General features: G+C 29.4%; 2 protein-coding genes and 1 non-coding gene across 4 annotated transcripts; 1 reads left to right on the forward strand and 2 right to left on the reverse strand.

Moving 5' to 3' along the window:
- Nucleotides 1-6,013: 6,013 nt before the first annotated feature.
- LOC108344782 (uncharacterized) lies at nucleotides 6,014-9,941 on the reverse strand. 2 transcript variants are annotated; one of them, XM_052879728.1, is made up of 10 exons: nucleotides 9,818-9,929; nucleotides 8,703-9,694; nucleotides 7,886-7,970; nucleotides 7,682-7,777; nucleotides 7,427-7,579; nucleotides 7,221-7,328; nucleotides 6,925-7,044; nucleotides 6,548-6,673; nucleotides 6,379-6,462; nucleotides 6,014-6,295 (listed from the first exon to the last, which is right to left on the reverse strand). In XM_052879728.1, exons 2-10 carry the CDS (start codon nucleotides 9,683-9,685, stop codon nucleotides 6,170-6,172), a joined length of 1,881 nt encoding a protein of 626 aa, XP_052735688.1. In that variant the 5' UTR covers nucleotides 9,686-9,694; nucleotides 9,818-9,929; the 3' UTR covers nucleotides 6,014-6,169. The 2 variants fall into 2 exon arrangements, with proteins under 2 accessions (XP_052735688.1, XP_052735686.1); XM_052879726.1 differs by having other exon boundaries at nucleotides 8,703-9,941.
- A 5,099-nt stretch (nucleotides 9,942-15,040) lies between these two features.
- On the forward strand, nucleotides 15,041-20,876 carry LOC108344809 (serine carboxypeptidase 24). The gene is made up of 9 exons (XM_017583313.2): nucleotides 15,041-15,552; nucleotides 17,920-18,027; nucleotides 18,222-18,317; nucleotides 18,417-18,509; nucleotides 18,586-18,668; nucleotides 18,768-19,159; nucleotides 19,295-19,390; nucleotides 20,258-20,363; nucleotides 20,461-20,876. The coding sequence occupies exons 1-9, from the start codon at nucleotides 15,285-15,287 to the stop codon at nucleotides 20,602-20,604; spliced, it is 1,386 nt and encodes a 461-aa protein (XP_017438802.1). The 5' UTR covers nucleotides 15,041-15,284; the 3' UTR covers nucleotides 20,605-20,876.
- A 530-nt stretch (nucleotides 20,877-21,406) lies between these two features.
- On the reverse strand, nucleotides 21,407-21,479 carry TRNAK-CUU (transfer RNA lysine (anticodon CUU)). Its single transcript has one exon. It is a non-coding gene; the product is annotated as a tRNA-Lys (tRNA).
- Nucleotides 21,480-21,642: the final 163 nt, after the last annotated feature.

Below are 21,642 nucleotides of genomic sequence, written 5' to 3' on the forward strand. Positions count from 1 at the left end.
GTAACCACGTAAATTTCATTAAAAGCTATATAAAATCACTAATTAATTATTAATGTAAATTATTTTATACCATCCTTTTATAATAATAATTAACAAGAGACGGCAAAGGGTTACTTAAAAAAATGTTTTTTTTTTCTATTTTACTAAAGATACTAAAGAAAAGGAAAGAGCATTGATGGTGGTCGGTGAATCAAGTTTACTAAAAGAATAATCCCTAACAAAGTTATTGGTGAATATTTCTTCCCAATAATATGTTATCTAAAAAATATTATAAATATTGTTGGAAAATTTTTCATTTTTTTTAATGATATTATAATTTTATTATAGATATTTTTTGTTAATTTGTAGGTAACATTTTATCCTAAATAGTTATTTTAGTTTTAAAAATATTTAAATTTTAAAAAATGATTGAATTTAGTAAAAAACACAGATACTTTTAAAAGACAAAATTGAAAAAAAAAGGTTTAGTAAAATACAAAATTCTTTTTATATATTAGTATAGATATTAGAGTACGTAAAATTTAAACTTCAAAGTAAACAATAATGGATTATATGTTAAATAAAAACAATATAATAAAGTTAATTTTTAAAAAATATATCGATATCATATTTTGGGTTAGAAATATTATTATTCAAGTCTTTTCATGATAAAAAAAAATTGAATATTTAAACTTATTTAATTTGTGATATTTTTACAGTTTTTAATTCCTTAATTAATGTTTAATATGTTTGTTAAAAGAGTTATAGAATGTAAAGCCATGATAAATTTAATTACTAACCAAAAAGAATAATTGCTACACTTTTCAATAAAAGCTTTCTAGTTTTATTCTCTTAATTAACCAATCTCTTCAAGAAATAAATTTAAATATATTTTTTTAGTTAAAACTTTTTTCGTTTTTTCTTTTACTTGATTGAATAAGTTTCATAGAATAAACTCCCACTTAATAACAACCAATTAATTAATTAAGTTACTCACTCCAATATATGTAAAGAGTTTATTATATAAGCATTTAATTAAACTGTTTACCAAATTTGTTCAAACACAACAAACATGTAATTTAAAATTCCATGCCTTAACTCGTTACATTAAGGGGTGGTAACTTATTTTGGTCTGCATAAATAATGTGTATTTTATTATAATTCTACAATTATTGCTATTATTTTTCTTTTCTAACCACATAATATATCAGATATTATTTAATATTTACTATTATATTAACACCATTATAATTTTTCTAAAATATAGAAAAAACATGGATGGTCTCTTTTAATATTCATAATATATATAACTGTTGATTTTCGTGAGGAGTTACTGCTATTTCGTTTGAAAGTAGAGGCAATATCATGTTCCCTTTTAGTGACTTATCACAATCCCAAATGCCACATGCTAATAATTATAACATATATACTTTCATACTATACATTACAATATAATTTCATACCTAGTTTAAAAACTATGGATTACATATATAACTTCTCACGACTAAATAAATAATAACATTATATATATATTTTTATTCGTGTAATTTATTTTAACATATATATTGTGTTAACAAGTCAGTTTAAAATGATCTCATATATTATATAATCTCAATTTTAATTAAGTTCAATCATATTAATAAAATTGGTTTTAACAAAAGATAAAAATATAAATTAGCATCTTCCAATTCTAGCTGTAGAAAAGATGAAGAATGTTTAAATAGAGATAGAAAAAAAGAATACATATTTTTAAACAATTGAGCATCAAACTATCTGTATACACATATAGGAATATTCGTTTGATCAAAAGTATACATAGAAACACGTTTAAAAACAAAAGTATTTTTCTAATGATTTATCATTAATTGCTTAGTATAACCTTTTTACCCTAATAATACTATAAAAATTAAACTTCATCATTAACGATGAAAAAGGGACATAAGATTTTAATCAAACTTAAGAATTAATTATTTTATTTATTAATAAAATAATTTAGGTTAAGATGTATCATAATTTTAATTTAATTTTTTTTAACTTTTTTGTAGTATTAAATTATTGTAATTAATTTTTATTTATTTATTTTTGAATGGATAATAAGACCACTCCATTTAATTGTTCTTAAAACACGATTGATTGTAAGTGATAGAAATCAACTAATTATTAAAAAAATAAAGACGACTAATCAATGTCTTTTTTCAAAACAAAATTATAATTTATTGAAACAAAATCATAGTTCATTAAAGATCATTTTTAATATTAATAAAAATTAACATGAATTTATAATATTTATTTAAATTTTCTTTTCAAATATAATTTTACAATTAATTTAATTTACCTGTTTGTACTTTAAGCATGTTTTTATCGGAGAACTAAAAACTATTTTAAAAATGTTATAAAAACAAATATTGTATAAGATAGATTTATACTTATGCAGGTTTAGACATGCTAATGTGGTGGTCACATAAGGAGCTCTAACATGTTACATATATACCAATATTATTTAATATAAGTAATATATGTCCTTTTTGTTTTAATTAAATGAGAGCAAGATTTTGACTATAGGTATTTTAGACATGCAATAAACCATGCTGAGTAGTGCTTAAGATCCCTAATAATAATAACTTAAAAATGAATAATATAAATATTAAAGTTTTAAAAAATTAAGTATTAAATTTTGATATTTAAGGTTTTCAATTGAATGTATATTTTAAAAAAAGTATTAAATATTTAAAAAATTATACTTTTTAATTAAGTCTTTGACTTTTAATTTTATTAAAAAAGAAAATCAAATCAACTAAGTGAAAATTTTATTTTTCTTGTTTTTCAAGTTCATGGCTTTTTTGCTTGTAACATAATCAAACAATCACGACACTTCAATTTACGACAATAAACATAAATGAAAAATATAAAGATTTTAATTATTGAATATAATTTTTACTTGAGAATTAATTACAAATGTTTAAATTTATTATGAATTTAAAACTTAATTAAATCGTGTGTTTATCTTCTATGTAAACAACTAGTAAGTAATAACAACATAAAATAATATTCATATAATCGTGTCAATTAACAACGGTAAAATAAAACGACAAACCCAGTAAAAAAATATCCCGATTTTAAATATTCAACAAAATAACTTTTTTTATTATAAACTCGATTAAAAATATCTAAATATATCACAAACTTAAAACTTAAATAAAAATATATATTAACTAAAGTGTGACTGATTGGACAGGTCGTTCACCTGCCGTTAGAATAAAAAAAGCTTTTATCATTTATTTTTGTAGGTACACTTTTGTTGTCAAAAACATAAATGTACATTATTATTAGTTAATTTTATGAATTAAATTTATTTAATATCAATTAAAAAAGTAATATTCCAGTAAAGTTTAAAGTAAGTTGTATATTGCTGAATCTATTTAAATTAGTTTTGTAAACTAGTTAATTAATTTCAGTCTATATATTAATAAGTAATTTGTACATATTTTGCAAGCAGTGCCTTTTAAATATAATATAAAATTAATGTATTAAATAAAAATGTATACTTCATGTATATACAATGATTAATTTTGATTTTATTTAACCTGTCAATAAAAAAAGTTATATAACTTAAAACTTGATTGATAATGTAAAAATTTAGAAATGATTATTTAAAAATAATGAGATTTAATTATTTTAATATTAAAAAGTTTTAATATAAATAGTTTTGTTATAAACGAATTTTATTATTTTAAAATACATAATTGTTCTAAAAATATTTTTCTATAATTATTTAATTTATTCATAATAGTTTTTTTCTTTTTGTGGTGATATTTTCAGTTTGGACTCATCATTTTATTTGTTTGTGTTAATTGAGTTTAAATCTTTTTCTTGGTTATTTTCTATTATTAGTTGTATGTGAGTCTTTTTTCACGTGTATGTGTCATTTTAGTCATTTATATGAATCTCTGTTAAAGAGTGATCATAACGGTATGTCTTTATCATTCTTGTGATATTTTTATGTGTAGATAGAACATCTTGCAAGTTGGGAAGAGTTTTGCTAGTTAGGATCTTGTTATGTATTAGTCAGGCAAGGAAAACTAATTACACTATTTTTAACTAATAGATACCTTTAAATTGATAATTGTATGCTTGTACGTTATGTTGTTTGTGTAATTGAGTTGTCTGATGAAATATAATATGTAGAGTTGAGTTAGGATTTAATTTGGCTTATATGAATTGTATTTTGAAATTAGGTATGTTGTTTGTTAATATTACAATCTAGATGAATTGAGTCATTTAGCAGTGTATAATATGATATTTGGTATGTTTTGGCATTTGTGTTGGTTGTTTTATTGAATTTGCAAGGTTGGAATGACATAAATGTGCATAATTATGTTTTGTAGAATTTTGCAAACTCGTTGGGTAAGAATATACTCATTGGGCAAAGCTAAAGTCAAAGAACTACTAATTTGGCAATTGTTGAGCGAGAATATACTCGTTGGGCAAAGTAAAAGCTAAAGAGAACTACTAACTTGGCGGTTGTTAGGTGAGAAAATAGTTGTTGGACGAGAATATAGTCGTTGGACGAAGGCAAAGTCAGAGAGCTCATTGACTAATGATGATGAGTATTGTATATGTGTTTGACATAATTTCATGGATCTCGAGGGGAGATTTTATGATAGCATTTCATTAGTGTAAGCATTGATGTGGGAGTTTAGACATTGGAGGTTATTATGTCACTCTAATAACCATTTAAGCTCAGGTAGAGTAGAATGGAGGTCTATGATAAGAGGTGCACGAGGTCCCAGTCTAAAGATTTTACCTTAGTCAAAGATGTTAGTAGACTAACCTTGTGTGTAATATGGTGAAATCCATTGGCAATGACTCTACAAAGCAATAGAAGCCACTACAAGTGTAGACCCCAGAGATTTCACATCAATGCTTTATGTGAATAATTGAATCTAGTACGAGTCTTCATATGTGATATGATTGTTTTTATGAATGAGTGATGTATGATAATAATTATATGTTTGTTTTATGAAAACTCTTTAGCACATTAGCTTACCCTATTGCTTCTTTGGTGTTTTCTTGTGTATATATTGTTTCTTTTGTGATGATTACCTTATTGGTGTGAACAAATGAAATGTAGGTGTTAAAGCATCTTTGATGAAAGACAATGATACAACAAAGTTTTCTTCTTAATCGTCTAATAATTATCATTAATTACTTTACATATATTTATTGTTATGGTTATTTTTGTTATAACTGTATTAATAATATATATATATATATATATAAAAGTTTAAGACAGATATGTTGTGTTTTATTAATTTTATAATTTCTCATTTTATCATTAATAACTTGCTAAAAGAACAATTAATGATATATTTGAATAAATTTAATTATCTACAAAACACTTGCAAAAAATTAAATAAGTGTATTGGTAAAGTAAAATAGTTTATTGTTATACATAAATTATTTTGTAGAAACATTAATGCATGTTAATAAATAAATAAGTAGTATGTTTTCTTGTGAATCCATGGCTATTTTTCAAATATTTTTTTATAAACAGTATATAATAAAATCACAATTTATTTGATTTATAAAAATACTTTAGTGGTATTGATGAGTGCAAATTAATTTATTGTTCTAATATAACTAACCATACTAAATGGAGTTATAACGTACAATTATACAAGAGTCAATATGTTCCGACTTTTTGTTCTTCAAAGATTAATCAAAAAAGGAATTCTGGCCCGTAATAATCCATTTTCCGGCATGATATAAGTCAAAATAGACCAAGTTACGTTGCTTCATTTGGGATGAAGTTGTTTAATCTTAACTCGTGTGTGACACAAATGGTCAATTGTTTGGGCTTTTAAGTATATAACACAAGTACACCAATTTCTAACAATCAGAATAAAACATTAGAAGTGGGTAGAGGAAAATCACATCAACAAAATCTGACAAAAACACGCTATGAATATTTGAATGATCTGTGCATGGACTATAAACTTATTAAGTTGAGGAAAATTAAATAAGACATGATACATAGTTAAACACGTCATTCTATTGATGGAAAGAGGAAAGAAGTTTAGCAATAACAACAAACTTGTCTCCAATATTGTCTTACAAAGCAATGATGGGATATTGGGGATAATCAAGTTACTCATCCAACAGAAACATTCATGAGACATATTTTGATCCCTCATTTAAGCAGCGTCTTCACAATTGACTTGACGTTCAGTTTCTTGAGGTCGGTATAGGACTGTCCACAGCCCACAAACATCACTGGAGCCCCAGATACATAAACCATTGAAAGTGCAGCTCCCACCTGACAAAGGAAACATGTCAATAAATTTTCACCAAGATCGAAATGGTAAGCAGAAATTTCACTTCCTTGTTGAACCATAGTACCTTATCGTCAATAGTGTCAAATTTGGTGAGCAAGATCCCATCTATCAATCTAGGTGTGGGAGATGTTGAGAGGTCCGCTAATTTCTGCAATGAAATAGATTTTCAATAACTGAGATGTAGGCAAGAAAAACAAACAATGTGGTAGCACAAATATGATGTAGAACCAAACCTGGTTGAATTTCGAAAGCTGATCAACTGCATCATTACCAACCAGTGCTTCTCCAACAAATAAGACAAGGTCAGGATTGTTGAGGTTGATGAGCTTTGACAGAGCCCTCATCAATGGTTCATTATCCTGAAAGCCAGCAGTGACACGTCAGATAAACCATTGAAATAAATTCCATTGATGACAGCTAAATAAAGCAGACTAACAGATTTCAACCTAAAACAAGGGTAGTATGCTATTCCAGTATACAAAATACAAAGAAATAAATACAGAGCTCATCATAGGAACCTAAAATTGGGATAAAAAATCGTAGCAGTCCCTTTGTACAACGCTCAAAAAATCACCAAGCACTTGACAATAACAATAACTGCAATAATTACCTGCATTCGGCCAGCTGTATCAACAAGAACCACATCTGAACCATTGCGTGAAGCTTCCTGAATTGCTTCTTTTGCCACAACGGCAGGATCTTTCTCATAGCCCTTCTCAAATATAGGGATCTGAAAAGGAAATTTTCTTCTAAGACTACATGTTTCCAATGACTAATCATGATATATATATATATAACATGTGTGTGTGTGTGTGGGGGTGGGGGGGGGGGGGGGGGGGGTTAGGTATGGGTGTGTGAATGTATGTGTACATGCATTAATCTCTTAGCAGTAAAGTCAGTATAAACCTGAAGTCTACGTGCATGTGTCCGCAGCTGCTCAACAGCTCCCGATCGAAATGTATCACACGCAGCCATCATGACACTAGTGTTGTGTTGCAGAAGCCAGTAAGCAACCTACACAAATGCACAAAATAGAATATCTGGTTAAAAAAAGCAGGTCCAACTAATGGAATTTTAAATATATAGGAGAAAATAATATGATTTTTCTGTACCTTAGCCAAATTAGTAGATTTTCCAACTCCATTAACTCCAACAAACACAACCACATATGGTTTCCTTTGCTCCTTGGCAGTATGCACATCCCTCAATATGTCAATAGATCGCCTTGGGGTTAAAATACGAACAAGTGCATCTTCCATTGCTGTCTGCATTCATTTTTCAAACCATAGCATTAGTATGAATGTTAAGGAATAAATATAAAGAAAAAGCCAGTATCACATGTTAACAGCTCAAGGATAGTAACGCACATGCACTGTTGAAGATATCCTTGTAAATGAACCAAGTTTTTTGCCTTCAAGACTTGCTGCCACAGACTCACATAGTTTCTCAGCTATTTCCTCGGCCTACAAGAGACACAAAATGTAAACAAAATTAGCAAGTTTGGTAACAAGAAAAAAATAGAACAATTGATAACCATTTATATATTAACTATGTCGAGGATAGATGCATACCACATTCTTGGTCATGAGTCTGTCCTTCAGAGCTTTCAAAGCCGGTTCCAAATCCGACTTCTCCAAATTGGCCTTTCCAGCAATACTGGGCATAAAGATGCACATGAATATTCTTATAAGTCACTCGAGTTTAAAGAAGGAATTTGCAAAGAAGTACTAAAAATAAAAGCAGGTGCAAGTTATTTGCATCAAAACAACACAATAAGCTTCATCAAACCAGTCTATACCAGCAAAAGGAAAATGGAAACTGGGCAGCATTCCTAGATTTAGAAAAACGGAACTTAATTCAAAATGCCACATAGTTCTCTATTAGAAGTATGACCACGAATAACTCTCAATTTATTTCATTCCATTAACCTTTTCCCCCAACAATTTATGATCCCACCTCCAACTCCTTTCCTAAATTTCTTAACACCAATCACTGTGCATCTTGCCAATGAATGTGTATCTTGAAGAGAGATCACGTATTACACATTAACGTGTCAAAATCAATATCCACAAGGTTCCTACTCAATAAAATATATCACATAACTTTTGTCACCAGTACCAGATCACAGGGATAATCATCAAAACAATCCAATTCTCCAGGTATCGGTGTAAAGGCAACAATGACACAAACAGCAAAATAGTCACAGAAAAGTAGAAAAATCCAATGTACAGCAAGCTCATATATAATTTTTCAAGAACCACGCCACCAAACCAGTAATATATAAAGCAGTAATTATAAAGCAAATGAAACACAATAATAAAACAAATGAAATATATAATAAGTAAAGACAAATTTCATATTTTCACGACATATGCAATGAAATCCTACCTCTGGAACATAGATGAAAACCAACCCTTTTTCTTAGCCTCAGGCTTGCTATCCTTCCCAGTATCATCATCATCATCTTCAACCTCGCTATCACTGCTAAGAACCTCTTCTTTATCCATCATACTCTCCCCTTGTTCTTTAGCCAGAAAGTCAACCTTTTTATCCCCATCTCCCTCCCCATCAAGGTGATCCGTAAAGTCCAGTTTGGTTTGCGGAGGGGAATCATCCCAAACCCTGTTTTTCTTAACCACCTTTTTTGGTTCAGCCTTGGCAGCAACAACAGCCTCTTTCTTCTTCCCATTCCCGTTTCCATTGCCCCCTTTTCCTTTAAGCTTCTGCAGCCTATTTACATCAAAAGCCCCTATATTAGCACTCTCGTTCTCTTTCCCAATATTCACACTACCATTACCACTACTCTTCAAGTTAGCATTAGAATTATTCTTAGCTACAACAAAACCATCATTCTCAATTCTACGCCCTTTCTTCCCATCACCATCCCCGTCACTCTTTTTTTCTGTCCCAGCGTTTTTCCCTTCCCCCTGCCACGTGCCGTTTTGCTGTTTCCTTTGAGGAGCCACCGCGGGGAGGGGATTCGTTTTCTTCAAATTCTCGGCGCGTGCCTCGACCTCGATCTGCAGCTGGCGGAAGATCTCGTCAAAATCTCGGTATTCGGTTTTTTGGGGTTGATATAGGCCAGAGAATTCGCGCTTGACGGCGGCGAGTAGATCATCGACGTAAAGGAGGTGGAGGATGCGCTGGTAGACGGCGACGAAGACGAGGCCGAGGTCATTGTGGAAGGTCCATTTGAGGCAGTAGGAAGCTCCAGGTGCGTCGTAGGTGAAGCTCGCCGCACCGGATCGCTCCTCCAGGAGGCACGATCGGATCAACGTGTCGATCGGAGACCCCTTGAGGGCATTGGTGAAGTGGTTGCAGGTCCAGAGGATCAAGCCTCCGCGCGTGAATATCAGTAATTGCTCCAACATCTTTGATCACTGCAATGCCACAAACAGTCTGAGATAGGTTTTTTCTGATTTGGGAAATTGAAAAAAAAAATGGAAAAGATGGGTTAGGTTTGTGGAGGAGACGGGAAATGCAGAAGATGATGGAACACGCACTGACACGTGCTAGATTGATTGATTCCAGAGCCGGTGGAAACCGCGCACGCCGTCGTTGACTAGGACCGTCTAAGCCGACGTCGTTTCGAGGTTGATTTTTCTCTAAAAAGGTTAGACAGATATTATTTTTCAAACTACCCTTCTTCCTTTTATTTATAAGATTTATAATAATCTTTTACTTTTGTTTTGTCTTTTAAATCTGTAAACTTTATCATTTTAAAACCGTTATTATTTCAATTTTAAGATAACATTTAAAGTTACAATTTGACTGATTTTTTTTTATCATTTTCATTATATTTTCAACAACATATTGACAATTGTTTGGTTTGAACATTGGTTAGGTCTTGTGGTTTGATTTAGTAAAATCTGATAAAATAAGTTTCTCTCTGCTTCAAAATTTATGTTAAAATTAAAGTCGGGAACTATTTCGGTAAAAGAATCAAATTTGCCTCAGTTCTTTTAAAATGAAGATGGAAATAGAAAAATTTAAGTATGAAAGGTTATACGGAATCCCATAAATAAGATAACAAATATAATAAGATTAGTTTGCTAAATTTTTATTAGCTGTAGAACGAACTTTTTAGACAAAAAATATTTAAGCGAACTTCATATTAATTTTCTGTAGAGATTCTCATATTAATATACTATTTTTTTCTTTTTCTATCGTTGCTGTTGGAAAAATATCACAGTGATATCTTTCATACATTATATTCATCACTTATTTATTTATTGTTAAAAATATATCGTTTACCTTTATCTTATTAAAAAAATTATATGGAATTTTGAAAAGATAATATATATATATATATATATATATATATATATATATATATATATATAATTACAATTGCATAATGAGATTTTTTTTAATCATTTAAATTCCTTTAAGTATTAAATTAGATATTACTCTTCTTTGTCTTTTTAAATTAAATGCTCTTGCAATCCAAATTACAACTTCACTCCAAATAAAGGTAATGACAAAAAATATTAATTAGCTTGTGATTAGTGTTATTTATATTAAATACTAGGTTTATAGGTTTTTATTTATTGATTTTTATTTGTAAGTTACTAAAATTAGTTTGTCTACTAAAAATAACAAAATCAACATTGTCTCATCTGTAACTAGGACGACATATTGTTGCTTATAATGAGACCGACACAATATTGTCCTTCGTTTGTAACATCTTAAGGTGGTCGAGAACATATATAAGTTGTCTCACATATTAGAACCGAGATGATCTCAGAATACTTGATCGATTTAACTAAAATATTCATGTATGTGTATTTTCATTATTTGATTAATTTACAAGAATTATTTTGGTTTTGAAATTACAACGAAGTAACAATAAACAATAATAATTACTACTACTATTATTATATAGTGTACATACAAAAATTCAAATTATTTTTTATTATTTATACTATTATATGTTACTAATTTTATATAAAATAATCATATAATAATAATCCTTAAATGTATATAATATTGATGAGTTTTTATCGAGGAGATAATTTAAAGATATATAAAAACTTTAGTTGTGATACTTTTATGCTTTTTATACCCCAACAAGACATGCATTCATAAAACTTTGATACAAGAAATTCTCATATACATCGAGAAGAAAATTTTCATTATTAGGATTATTTTTATCGACAAAAATAATTTCGTAAGTAAACTCAAATTTATTAACAAAATTTACTAATGAATTTTATTATTAAAATTACTAATAAATATTTCTATTAATAATAGATAGTTCTATCAATAAAGTATTTTATTAATAAATTTCATTAATAATTTGTAATTTATACTACCAACAAATTTTTCTATCGATAAATTCGTTAATAAAATGAGCAATAATTTTTTCGTTAACTTTGATGAAATTTTATTTTTATATATTAAAAAGAAATGAATGAGAAAAATAAGATAATGAAGAATACAAGAAATATGATAAATATAATCAAAAGAAAAAGAGAAAGAAAATGTGTGATGACAATAATGCGATGACGACGGTGGTGTAATGACCGCGAGAGTTGGAAGGAGAGAAAGAGAAAGAGTCACACGAGAAGATGACCACGGTGGAGGGGTGTAAGGAAGAGGAGGGGGGTGGGTGAATGAGAAGAGGAGAAATAATAAGAGAAATATAAAGAAAAAGAAAAAGGTGAAGGGAGGGAGAGAATGAAGAAAAAAAATTTAAATTGCAACATTTACCAAATATAACAATAATTATCGATAAATATTTATAGACAAAAGTGTCATCATTAATAATTATGGAGGAATTTTGTGATTCATCTTTAAATTTTTTGTTATTATTCATGGATTGTATTTTGTTAGTAATCTGTAATTTTTTTTAGAGTTGATTTATGGAATGATGATGACAACTAACTCAATCTTAAAAATATATAATTAAAAATTTAACATATTAATTATGAATGTAATTAAGCCATTTTCTCAGTTTTAGCCTAATTATATTTAACATATTAAAAATTAAAAATATATTTATTATGAAATTAATATAGTATACAAATTTAAAATATGAAAATGTATAATTTAAAGAAGGCCAGCCATCGGACGAATTTTAAGAACTAACAACACCTTTTTTGCATTATTACATTCCAATACTTATAAGACTATAGTATATCAACAGCCATCGGACGAATTTATGTTTCTTTTTATAAATAAAAAAAATGTTGTTCAACAAGTACATATTTAAGACTTAGGAAGCCACCATCATGTAATAAAAAACTTTTAATTAGCTATTAATTTACTCGTTAAATGGAAATAAATTAGTTTTTTACACGATTGATTGGAAAAAAAGTGAGGAGAAAAGAATTTAGTTACTCAATAATAACTATATATGACATTTTTTGGTAAAAGACTTAATTAAATTTAACAGTTTTTATAAATTTGAGGTAATATTATTTTTTTACTAAGTATTTAAAATTTAATATTTTTCAACGAATCTATTATTTATTTATTTTAATTAGATAACTTCTCGTCTAGTTATTTTATTTTATTTTTGTCTAAGAAATATGAAATTTCAAAATTAATATAAAAGTGATATAAGATAACAAAGTGGTTGTGTAGATTAATGAGACCGTTTTCTTTATTCAATATGTGATTTGTCGTTTTACGTAAAACATAATATCATCTTGAACCAATAAAAAAACCTATATTTTTTTAACACGTGAAGTCAAATGATCAATAATTAATTAATAGAAAAATTAAAGAAAAAACTGAATTAAAAAATATGAAAGTTTTAAGTATTAAATAAGAAAAAGAATTTAATAAAAATTCAATTAAAGTATTGAAACTTAACTTTGAGCCATGAGGGGTGAAAAGTAAAATTGATTTAGTAGTTTTTGTATTGAATGTATGATTGGAATTTTGTTTGAGAAAATAATAGCGTGCAACATTTATGAGTCTTGCAGCATCAGTAACAGCACTCTGGAACAAAAGTGAGGCGACAAGAGCTAGCGTTTTCTTGTGAGCCCTCAACTTAATGGTTGCAAAAAGGGTTGGGGCCACCTCCAACCACTGTCTTATATGTCAAGGAACCCATGTTTACGATGGAAGTCTGCATCGTCTTAAAATAAAAAGGAATTTTAAGTCTTATTTAATCTTACATAATCGATTTGTAGAATAAAATTTATGTTTATTACGGAATATAGGATTAGATATTAATTGCCAGTTTGAAATAGACTAAAATCTATAACTTTAATATTATGTTAAATTATAAATTTTAAATTTAATTTAATCTCACAAAATTTGTCTGTACACATACGTGTATACACTATAAAATGATTTTATCTCTAATCGATGTGAAACCTCTAACACAATTATTTTAAAATTTAGCATTGACTAGTGATAAAATTTTGTAATCAATTAATGATAAAGTCTCGATTAGTGATAAAATCTCGTATTTAGAGACAAAATCTGATATTAAAATCATAGTATTAATTAGTAATAAATAAAGTTTTGGACCATTTAATAACATTTTTTAATAATTTTTTGACAATAAATTATGTATAATTATTTTATTGGTTTATATATTTCAAACGGAAAAATACGTACTTATTTAAAAAAATTGTTAAAAAAAGACATTTTCCTCAAGTTTTTGTCCCGTGATAAAACGATAAAAACAGTTTATTAGGTGGATTTTTAGGTCTCCTTTAAGCCTCAGAACAAAGAACTTAATGCACCGCACACTCGTTCTCCCTCTTTTCCATTCTAACTATCACCTGGTCAACATCGAATAAACTATTCTTCACTCTCTTCCAAAACCACAGATAAAATAATTCTTCATTCATTCAACACCATTAGTTAGCTGGCTTCAGGAGGTTGAAGTTATCGCTAAGCTACCTCATGTTACACAATCTTCCAATCCAACTTTTATATCTATTTCATTGAAACTTAGTCAAAATGAAGCTTAATCAATGAAGCAACTGGAGTATACCTTATAGTTTCACCCAATTGTGTGCTGTCTCTATATAGTTTTTAGTGTTGTTTATTATATTTCAGTCAAACACAGAGCGAACTGTAGCCGGCTATATTGGATATATCATTGCACTGCATCCTTAGCAAAGGAAAGAGAGAAAAAAACTTCTCTCAGAAAACCATATTATATGTATCAACAAACAACATTGATGACACAACTGGCTACTGATTTAAGGTTTTAAAGCATAAGACAGAATTTCATATGTTATTCTGCGAGTACCGAGAGAGAGTTTTCATCTACAATTTAGAAACATTTATACAAGACTGATCTATGCCACATTGAGTCTAACTTGTATAATTTTGAAAAACAGTGACTCTAAAACTTTTTACCAGTTTATGAGCATAACCCCAAAAAATCTAGAAGTGAGAATATGTAACATATGTGTGATACTGATGGCCATTCATTTGAAAACTTTGAATGGTCATTTGAGATTGAGATTGAGATTAAGAGAGGGAGGGTCGGAGAAAGCAATATGCATACTATGTATTTATATATGTTTGTTTTCTAATTTGTTCTCATCGGGCATGGGTATCTGATTAAAGTTTCAGTTGCCTTGTACTACTCTCTCACTCTCTCTCTTCATATCCAAGTTGGCATGCAAGTTGTCTTTAGTAATGCAACCGAGTCCACCCTATGAGGAGTACCTTATAATTGAGGTATCAACATCCTCAACAGTTCCATGATCGTATGCCTATATATATATATATATATATACATATATATAAGCTGTCTTGCATATATAATTCTGGCTATAGCTACTACTACCCTTCCCATCTCTTTTCTCTCTCTATATATAGATCTAGTACAAACAACAGTTTTAGAGTCTTACTAGTACTTAGCAGAGAAATATAGACTGAGAGAAAGAGGGAGAGGGAGAACATATTAAATATATATAAATTCTACTTGCCCTTAAACCCCTCTGGCGTGTGCTATTAATATATAGCTACAAATTTAAATTAGAGTGCAAAATAATGATGGCATTCCAAAGGAAGGTTCATGCCTTCTTCCTGTGCTTATTATCAATCTTTGTATTTTCTTCCCTTGTTGCTGCTGCTGCTGTGCCAAAACAGCAAGAACAAGATCGGATCTCAGCACTTCCAGGGCAGCCACGTGTGGCATTCTCTCAGTTCTCAGGTTATGTCACTGTGAACGAGCAACATGGTCGAGCACTCTTCTACTGGCTCACTGAATCTCCCTCTTCTCCTCAGAATAAGCCTCTTGTTCTGTGGCTCAATGGAGGTTAGTCTATGATTCTATATATATATATACACATACATATATATATATATATATATATATATGTATGTATATGTATATCTACATATATTGTGTGTGTGTGAGGGAGAGCTTTAACTCCTCACCTTCAATTCTACCTACTTTTTCTTTTCTTTTCGAGGCACTGTCAGTTGAAGATACATATTTCTTTCCACCTTTGACTACAATACAAGTTAGAGTTTCATTCTGTTAGTTTATACCACACAAATTATAGAAATAAAGCTATAATTATCATTGGAAGAAACAACATAAACAGTAACTGCTGTTTAGTCTACATATGTATTACCCTAGAAAGATATTATATTTATGTTGGCGATTTAACTGTATGTGCTTAGCAGAAGGTTTCGTGCATCCTCAAAAGCTTTGCAAGTTAATGAGGAAATGAATTGTTATTGCATGCACCAGCTAAGAATCACAAGAACTGCCTAAACACAGTAGGCTTTTCTAACCAAAACGATCGAACATTTCATTTGACAGATGAATTGTAGTAAAATCCAAAGGGTGTTGAACATTCGGTATAAGACAACATTAAGTTAACTGAAATTGAAGTAAGTTGTAAGGATTTTGAAAATTAAACTCTGGTTTATGCATATTTACAACTGAAGTTTTCTGGTAGGTTTGCGTAATTAAGTTGTTCAGTATTCCATGAAGCGTTGCATATTTTTGAAGTGTTGATAGCTTGTGTTTCCGTGATTTTGTACTTTGCTGAACCATTAAGGAAAAACCTTACACTATTGCACATGTTGAGTGTTGACCGTTCTCTGAAATGACCAACCCTATCTAGATTGGTCTATTAATGCACCCATCTACCTCTCTGTCACGCTTGACTTTACAATCTTCACTATTTCCCTTCTCTTCCTTTTCTCTTTTGCTAAAAAATAACTGTGTTTTCTTCTACCATCTTCCACTGATTCGGAGGAAGAAAAAATGAGAACAAGCACTTCAAGAAAAAGCAGAAGTCTTTCTGCACAGTTGGAGAAAACAAAAGAAAAATAGAGCCAAAAATAATAAGGAAAAAAAAAAACTAGGGTGACCCATGTGTGACCTCGTGATCTAACTCTGTCTGTATCTATTTTGTGCCATTTCTGACATATATTCCCTGTTTGGAAGAACCTATTCCATACTTTACCCAAGAAAAAACAAAACCTTTTTGTTCCCTCTTTGTATTTTAGGTAGAAAACCAAACAGAAACAACAGCAACTCATTAATTATCCATTTTGTACCTTCAAAAGATGCTTATTTTCTCATTAATTATCCCTTTTTTGGGTACCTGTCTCTCTCAAAATTTTTTGGGCATTTCTTATTTTTCTTGAAATCCACTATTCAACCAGAGTTGTTTGACCTTTTCATTTATTTTCTAAATTATACGTTTTCAGAATTTAATTGGAGTTCAGGATAAAGTTTACCTCAATTAATTCATGAATTATTATTATGGCATTAAATTCATTATTTTTTTAATAATTACTTTAATCACGTGTAGGATTATCTCCAATTACTTAAAACAGTAAAAGTATTTATACAAACACTATATAAAAATATATTCATGTTTCACATTTTAATTCATTTTATATTATAAATAAACCCTTATAGCTAGTATAAATTAAACTAAACTTTTTTAATATATAATTTATTATTTTGAAAAACATCTACTTAAATATTTTTAAAATTTACATTTTACTTGTGTATGCAAACTAATATACATGTCATATCTGAATTACTAATCAATATATATATATATATATATTTATATATATGAACAAAGTATTACTTTTTTTTAATAGTATCTTTAAGCTGTGGTTGCAATTTTTTAAAACAAAAACCTTAAGTAATCAAAAGGTATTGTTGGTATAATCATTAATGAAACCCCATCTGACAAAGACAAAATTTTCAAAAGAAAGTCAAGACTTGGTAATGCTACAAAATGCTACTGTGGTCCCGTCCCATCCAAATTCTGGGACCAGAAAGTTTTAGAACTTTCCCCACACTCGTCTGAAACTGTATTAGACAACAAACCAAAAAGTTATAATGGTTGAAATTTAAGGCCGAAAACTTTATGGCTTAATTAGAGAATGTGGTAGGTATTATAAGGATTTCCACACAGCACTTGCATATCCATATCAGTTGACTAGGATGATGCAAGTTTGTGTAGTAATTTTCTTAGTGTATGTCTTAAGTATGGCTGAATATACAACCTTAAAGCTTCAAGTAAAACATGGCAATGAAACTAAGTATCAAACATTAGTTTCCTCAATACACAAAAGGGCATCTGCATAATTGCTCTTGCATGTGTGAAATCACAGTGAACTGATAACTTTTACATTTCTGGTGCAGGGCCTGGATGCTCATCGGTAGCATACGGTGCATCAGAGGAAATTGGGCCATTCCGTGTAAACAAAACTGGATCTTCTCTATATCTCAACCCAGATGCATGGAACAGAGGTAATGGCCATTGAATCAACTCTCATTATTAGTAAACTGGGTCACTTCACTACATAGGATTTGTAATTCACATCGTTTACAAATGTAGCACATGTTTTTATTAAGATTTCTCTTTTCATCCATGCTACCACCTTTCAGAATGACGATATATAATGAAAACACAATTTTCTTTCTTTTTTCAAATTGGTTTTCAGAAGCAAATATTCTTTTTCTCGAATCGCCTGCTGGTGTTGGCTTCTCATACACAAATACCAGCTCTGATCTCAAAACTTCAGGGGACAAAAGAACAGGTATAAGTAAATCTGAAGTGCTGTTGAATTTAAGGGAGTTTGTCACCATTTTCATAACCACTGTTATTCTATCCTAAGAATTTCAAATTTGTAACACAGCTCAGGATGCACTGATTTTCCTAATCAGATGGATGTCAAGGTTTCCACAGTATAAATATAGGGAGTTTTACATTGCTGGGGAGAGCTATGCAGGTACTTGAACTAGCAACTTTAAATTAATGTCTGAAAATCTTGATCTGACATTTGGTGTTAATATTTTATGCTTTAGGGCACTACGTCCCCCAGTTGGCTAAGACAATCCATGACTATAATAAAAAGAATCCCCAAATTATTAATCTCAAAGGGTTCATCGTAAGTCAATTCTTTTTCACTCAATATATATGCTAAGGATCAAAATTACATCTTTCGTTTAGTAATACAACGCACTTTGCTTGTAATATGAAACTACAGGTGGGAAATGCTGTGACTGATAGCTACAATGATGGGATTGGAACCATCACATATTGGTGGAGCCATTCTATGATATCCGATCAGTCCTACAAATCCATCCTCAAGTACTGCAATTTCACTTCAGAAGAAACATCTAAAAAATGTGATGATGCTTATAGTTATGCAGTTAACTATGAATTTGGAAAAATAGATCAGTACAGCATCTATACCCCAACGTGCCCAACATCACAGAACAATACTGTCAAACACATACGATTCAAGAATCTTCATATGATTTCAGGATATGATCCGTGCACTGAAAATTATGCAGAGAAATACTATAACCTTCCGGAAGTGCAGAAAGCAATGCATGCAAATGTTACCGACATTCCTTACAAATGGACTGCTTGCAGGTTTGGTTTTTTTACTAAGTTTTACTGTTATAGCAGAAACTAAATATTTTACTTTGAATAAATTGAAATAAAAACTCAGTTCATCTAAATTGTATGAATTTACAAGTTTCAATATGCCTTTGGTTTGTTGCACAGTGAAGTGCTCCTAAAGAATTGGAAGGATTCTGAAATTTCTGTGCTGCCTATATACAAAGAGTTAACTGGTGCAGGATTGAAAATATGGGTATTCAGGTACGGTTTTAAATCGTTTATTTACATACAAATATAGTCATAATCGTTAAATAAAAAATAGTTTCAATTATTTCATATATATTTTATGAAAGTATTTATCTTCATCTCATTCACGACCTATTCAAAGTTTGACATCCTTTGAAATTCGTAGAAAACTTCAAATGTTTTAGTACCATATTTTTTATTCGATTCTTGTAATTAAAATGAGTGGAGACAATATATATATATATATATATATATATATATATATATATATATATATATATATATATAAAAGAGACTCATTATTATTGATTAACTTTAAAATAGGTTTATTATAAATAAAAAATAAAAATAATATGATACTTTGTTTGCTCATTGCTTACAGTCTCTGATTTTAATTTTTCTTAAAAACCATCATACTACTTTATAAAATGTACCAACTCTGTGAAAAAAATTATTGCATAAAAAAGACATTATTATGTCTTTAAAATATAAAATAAAATACAAAAGAAATAAGAAAATATTGAGATTTAGAATTATTCTTTGAAAAAATAATTACTATTTAATAACCTACTTGAGAGATAAAATAGTCATAACAAAAAAGAAATTTTATATTTGTAAAAAAAAATAATGTTAAATAGGTGTAAAATTTTGTTGGATGTGAAAATTTCATTTTCCTTCATCTTTACTTTTTAGCATAGAATTTTGTCTGATAACCTAGACCCTCCCTACATGCATAACCTAAGCTCCTTCTTATAGCAGCATCAGCATAATAAGAATCAAGAAGCTTTGAAATATTGTATGACTATGCAGATATATATACACTTGATATATCTGCATAATATAGAAACTCACAAACACTGTTTTGGTTTTGCTATAACACAGCGGGGACACAGATTCTGTGGTTCCAGTGACTGCCACGAGGTTTTCTCTGAACCACCTTAACCTAAGCATCAAAACTCGTTGGTATCCATGGTACTCTGGTGGACAGGTATTACAGTTAATTAACTATATTTGAAGACCATAAAACATGCATATTACAAGTACCATGTTTGACGCTGAGGTTAACATATGTGGTTTCTTATTAGGTTGGTGGATGGACAGAGGTGTATAATGGTCTAACATTTGCAACAGTAAGAGGAGCTGGCCATGAAGTTCCTTTGTTTCAGCCAAAACGAGCTTACACTCTTTTTAAGTCCTTTTTGGCAGGAAAAGAACTACCAAAACATTGACATGCATGCACTGTAACACGTTCATTCATGTTAAACCAATGCACCATTCATTAATATATCTTATAGTTTCTGCTTCCACAATTACACAGATTCTACTAATAACTTGATCGTTTTTTCACAGGATAAAATCTACTTCCACTAGTAATTAAAGTCTCTGTTCATTCACTCAGCGAGAAATGTTGTAATAGAGAAATTAGAGATCCTGTATACAATAATGCTATCATAAAGTTATTTGTTATTATGTATTCTATTTAAGAAGACTTTCATATTTATTTGAAAAGTCACATCAACGTTAAAATCTTTAGATCTTATAAATAAGAACGTGCATATTAAATAAATAAAACATGTAAAATTGTTATTGTTTTTAATGTACTGTAACTAATAATAATGATGTAGTTTTTAGATGTGGATTAGAAAGTACTTTTAACATTTTTGAAAAGGAGAAAAAAAAGCAATGATAAAAATTAAAAGACAACGGAAAACTTGTTTTGAACAGATTAAAGGTCAAAGAACAAACAATTGAATATAACCTGACACAAGTTTTTATTGGTGTTCTGTGCTACAGAATACTTTTAATTCAAAATGTATACAAAATATGAATTGAATATTTTTATCAGAATGCAAAAATAGTAAAATACAAAAGCAACTGCATTAAAAGAGTAACTTTGTGAAAAAGAAGAAGAAGAAACTCCATAGCTAAAGATTTTTCCTTTTCAAAATGTATCTGTACTCTAAATATCATTGACTCTGAATATTATTATCTCTGCTTATAAAATCATAGGAAAAAAGTGTGGAAAAATATCGCCCACCGTGGGGCTCGAACCCACGACCACAAGGTTAAGAGCCTTGCGCTCTACCAACTGAGCTAGACGGGCTTTTGATGAGAAGATTTGTAAATAATGAAATTACATAAAACGTTTTTTCCAACCCCAATCCCATAATGATAAAGGGAAAAAGTTTGAAACTTTATTGAACTTAGGAGCAACGCGAAGGAAAATGAATGAAGGGAGGGGAGGAATTGATAAAAGGCAACTGTTT

The sequence above is a fragment of the Vigna angularis genome, chromosome 1 (assembly GCF_016808095.1).
Source record: "Vigna angularis cultivar LongXiaoDou No.4 chromosome 1, ASM1680809v1, whole genome shotgun sequence".
In the NCBI taxonomy this organism is placed as follows: Eukaryota; Viridiplantae; Streptophyta; class Magnoliopsida; order Fabales; family Fabaceae; genus Vigna; species Vigna angularis.

What these genes read in the sequence shown, in the direction of transcription:
- LOC108344782 (XM_052879726.1), bottom strand. Translation starts at nt 9,685, where the DNA reads ATGTTGGAGCAATTACTGATATTCACGCGCGGAGGCTTGATCCTCTGG. An exon ending in TTTTCATCTATGTTCCAGAG is followed by an intron (nt 7,971 to 8,702) that starts GTAGGATTTCAT and finishes CTTTATGCCCAG; the next exon opens with TATTGCTGGAAAGGCCAATT. An exon ending in GGATATCTTCAACAGTGCAT is followed by an intron (nt 7,580 to 7,681) that starts GTGCGTTACTAT and finishes AAATGAATGCAG; the next exon opens with ACAGCAATGGAAGATGCACT.
- LOC108344809 (XM_017583313.2), top strand. Translation starts at nt 15,285, where the DNA reads ATGATGGCATTCCAAAGGAAGGTTCATGCCTTCTTCCTGTGCTTATTA. An exon ending in CCCAGATGCATGGAACAGAG is followed by an intron (nt 18,028 to 18,221) that starts GTAATGGCCATT and finishes ATTGGTTTTCAG; the next exon opens with AAGCAAATATTCTTTTTCTC. An exon ending in TTAATCTCAAAGGGTTCATC is followed by an intron (nt 18,669 to 18,767) that starts GTAAGTCAATTC and finishes ATGAAACTACAG; the next exon opens with GTGGGAAATGCTGTGACTGA.